Source organism: Fukomys damarensis, unplaced genomic scaffold, assembly GCF_012274545.1.
Source record: "Fukomys damarensis isolate Sample0158 unplaced genomic scaffold, DMR_v1.0_HiC HiC_scaffold_27, whole genome shotgun sequence".
Taxonomy (NCBI): Eukaryota; Metazoa; Chordata; class Mammalia; order Rodentia; family Bathyergidae; genus Fukomys; species Fukomys damarensis.
In genome coordinates this window covers 23,792,050-23,795,345 of record NW_022900939.1, presented here as the reverse complement: position 1 = coordinate 23,795,345, position 3,296 = coordinate 23,792,050, and the positions used below count along the sequence as shown (strand labels likewise).

Sequence of the window (3,296 nt, the reverse complement as noted above, 5' to 3'; positions counted from 1 at the left end):
GAAAAAAAAAAAAAAAAAAAAAAAAGCTTTGGGTTCAATCACCAGTACAGCTTAAAAAAATTACTGAGCACTTTCTATGTGCTCATGTCCAGGCCACATGGGTAAATAAAATTTTTTCACCTTCAACTCAGGGAGGCTGTATCCAGTGGACTCAGAGCCTATCAGGAAGAAATTTAAAAAGGAGTAGGCACGGAGGAGGGGGAACTGCACCTAAGCCAGCCTGGGAACTCGGAGGGGAGAGATGGTGGGTGAAGAGGAGGCAGCGGGCAGAGGAGACAGATAGTGGCATGTTCAGAGCATGGGCACAGCATGTGCAGGCCTAGCAGAGGGCAAAGTACTTCATGTTCAGCCTAGGCAAGCATAGAGTTTAACAGAAGGTGAGACCCTTGAGCCTAAGACACTGGTGTAGCTCTGAGGCATAAGACTGAGCCCCCCAAATGCCTGCACCCCTGCCAGCCTGGGAGCTTATGGTAACAGTCTGTCTGCCTTCTTCAGTGACCCCAGTGCTCTTCAGTGTCCCTCAGAAAGCACTTGTTGCACACACAAATAAACAAGCACAAGCAGAAGCTTGGTGTGGTGGTGCATGCCTGTGATCTCAGCACTGAGGAGGCTGAGGCAGGAGGAGCACCGGAGTTCAAGGCCAGCTTGGGGGATGCATAGTGAATTCAAGGCCAGCCTGGACTACACAGCGACCCTGTCTTTAAAAAACAAAACAAACTTAATGGATACTGAGTCCAAATTCCTCATCCAGGGATGAGGAAACTGAGACCCAGAAGTATGAAACTGATCTAGTCACCTCAGTATTGTGAGGACTAAAGCTGGGACCCAGACCTTTCTTCCCAACCCACCTGAGACTCCAGGTATAGACTCTTTAGGGGCTTCCAGGTGGGCAAAGGCACTGGTTAGAAATAAGATGTCTGCATTCTGACAGGGGCCAAGCTGTAAAGCAGCTCAGTTAGCAGCCCAAGTCCCATTTTCTGGGGATTCCAGAGGTCTGGGACAGTTTTCAGGCCAGCCAAGGGGCTGAGGTCAGAGGTCAGAAGGCCTCCCACACTGAACCTCATAGACAACAACTACTCGGAAGTGTCCCCAACTCAGGAGGCTCCCAACGTCTACCTTATCCCTAAGTCTAGCCCTCCTGCCCAGAGCACAGATTCCTGAGGCTAGCAACACCAGTGCCCACCGTGCTGCTCTGGACCCAGAAGATCTCTATCGGTGGCTCCTCTGTTATCCCCCAGGTCAGCTGAGCTGTGCGGTGGGCCCTTCACCCATGCCCCAGCCTCAATCAGGCCTCCGACTCAGACCTTCCCTCAGCTTCCCAGCATCTCTCCCCTGCTTCTTCCCTACCTCAGGCCAGGCCTTCTGTCTTCCTTGAGGGCTCCGGATGCAGGGTCCCAAGTCCCTCCCCAAACATCGCTTGGTCTGCCCCACTCTCCCAAAAGCAGGAAGTAGATTTCGGCCGGCGGCAGCAGTCACACGCGGTTGATCAACACGGGTGCTGACGCTGTTGTTGACATCCACATCCAGAGGCGAACCCCACCCACCCGGCTCGGGATTGTGGGGTCAGGAGGTCAGGGCGCATTTTCCACAGGTGCCCTCGCCAGGGCCCTGGACCCCTACCAACCTTCGCTACCGGCTGCCCGGTCCTCGACTCTGTCACTGCCCTGGCCCCACTCCACCAGAGCCCTCAGTCCTCCAGCTCCCGCCTGGCCCTTCTCTGGCCCCCGACCTCGTTGTCATTATGCTGGCATTCCCGGACAAGTGACATCCGCTCCCTAGCCCGTCTTGGGGAAGGAGCTGAAGCAACCAGCCAGGTGCCCTGACGCCCGGAGGCTGCCTGGTGCCGGGTCCCCCAGCTCGACTCTTTCACTTGAGCCCCGCGTCGCTGCTCTCCCACCCCTGGCCCCTTCCCAGGTCCGGCCTGGCTCCTCACCCAGATCTCCAAGTGGATGTCCCGCAGGGTAACGCAGCCCTTGTAGAGATCCAGGCTGAGCTGGTCCAAGCTGAGGTGCTCCTGGAAGAAGTGACCCAAGTAGCGGTGCAGCAAGTAGCGACACACCCGCTCTTTGGCACAGTTTGACCACGGACGCCATCGTGACATCTCGGGGACCGCCGGGCCCGGGCCGCCTTTGCGGGCCTGCGCTGTTCACTAGAGCCCGGGGCTCGCTCTGCCGCTTCTCTCGGCGCCAGGCCGCGCCCCCAGACGCCCGGCCACGCCCCCACCCTCGCTTCCATTGGCCGTGGAGGATTCATCCCGCTGATTGGCCGTGGAGGGCGGAGCCTTTAGAAGCGAAAAAGGGACTGGGCTCAAGGCTTGATCTGAGGCTCTCAATCCTGATGTACGCTTGCGTGGAAGTGCTGTGTGGGTGGACCTCTAAAACCACCACCACCACCCTCCGCCTACCCCCGCAACTGAGGGGCCGACTTGCGGTGTAGGGGCGCGATCGCTGCGAGGAATGCGCAAGTGCGGACTCGACCCACTATTTTAGGTGGTTGGGAAGGATTTAAAGGGACATTGTCCCATCAAACTTCGTAGAAGGCTTTCCAGTGGACTCAAGTGAGTGTGAGATTGGCAGTTTACATCTGTGGAAACAAGTGAACAAACATTTGTATTTTATTTATTTTTTAAATATTTGTGTTTTATAAAATGATTTACCATCCTTTATTGCATTGAACCCTCTTAACTTTCTAAGGTCGGGATTATTGTCAGGACTTTACAGATCAGAAAACAGCTCCATAAAGGTTGCGGACTCCATCACCAGGAAGGTCTCGTTTTACCCTCACCACGGAATGCTCTGCGGGAGGTTAACTGACCCTCCTTGCTCTCAGCAGTTGCTCAAACCTTGAGGCCCTCTCTGGAATAATAATAGCTTTTCATAGCTCTAATCCTAAAACCAATAAAGAATGGATTCCGTCTGCCTTGAGCAGGGGTCCATTGTTTTTGTACAGCTTGTGAGCTAAATTTTAAAGTCCTAAAACGGTTGAAAAAAGCCCGGCACGGTGACACAGGCCTGTAATCCCAGCATTCTGGAAGGCTGAGGCCGGAGGATCACAAGTTCCTGTCCAGCCTGGGCAATTTAGTGACTTAGTGAGACTCTGTCTCAAAATAAAAAATAAAAGAGAGCTGGGCATGTAGCTCAGTGCAACCACCTTGGGTTCAGTACCCAGTACTGAAAACAAGTTTTTTTTTAAAAATAGTAAGTGGTCCAGGGAGTTAGCTCAGTGGCACCACACCTGCCTCACAAGCACAAGGTCCTAAATTTGATCCCCAGTACTGGAAAAAAAAAAAAAAAAAA

The 3,296-nt window shown here is 53.7% G+C and overlaps 1 protein-coding gene across 3 annotated transcripts in view; it reads right to left on the bottom strand.

Moving 5' to 3' along the window:
* Atg2a (autophagy related 2A) overlaps nucleotides 1–2,132 on the bottom strand; it is a 19,933-nt gene extending 17,801 nt beyond the window's left edge. For all 3 annotated transcript variants that reach the window (XM_010636028.3, XM_010636027.3, XM_010636029.3), the window contains exon 1: nucleotides 1,934–2,132. In XM_010636028.3, coding sequence (XP_010634330.1) covers nucleotides 1,934–2,101 — 168 coding nt within the window. In that variant the 5' untranslated portion in view covers nucleotides 2,102–2,132. The remainder of the gene's footprint in view (nucleotides 1–1,933) is intronic.
* Between the last annotated feature and the right edge of the window lie 1,164 nt (nucleotides 2,133–3,296).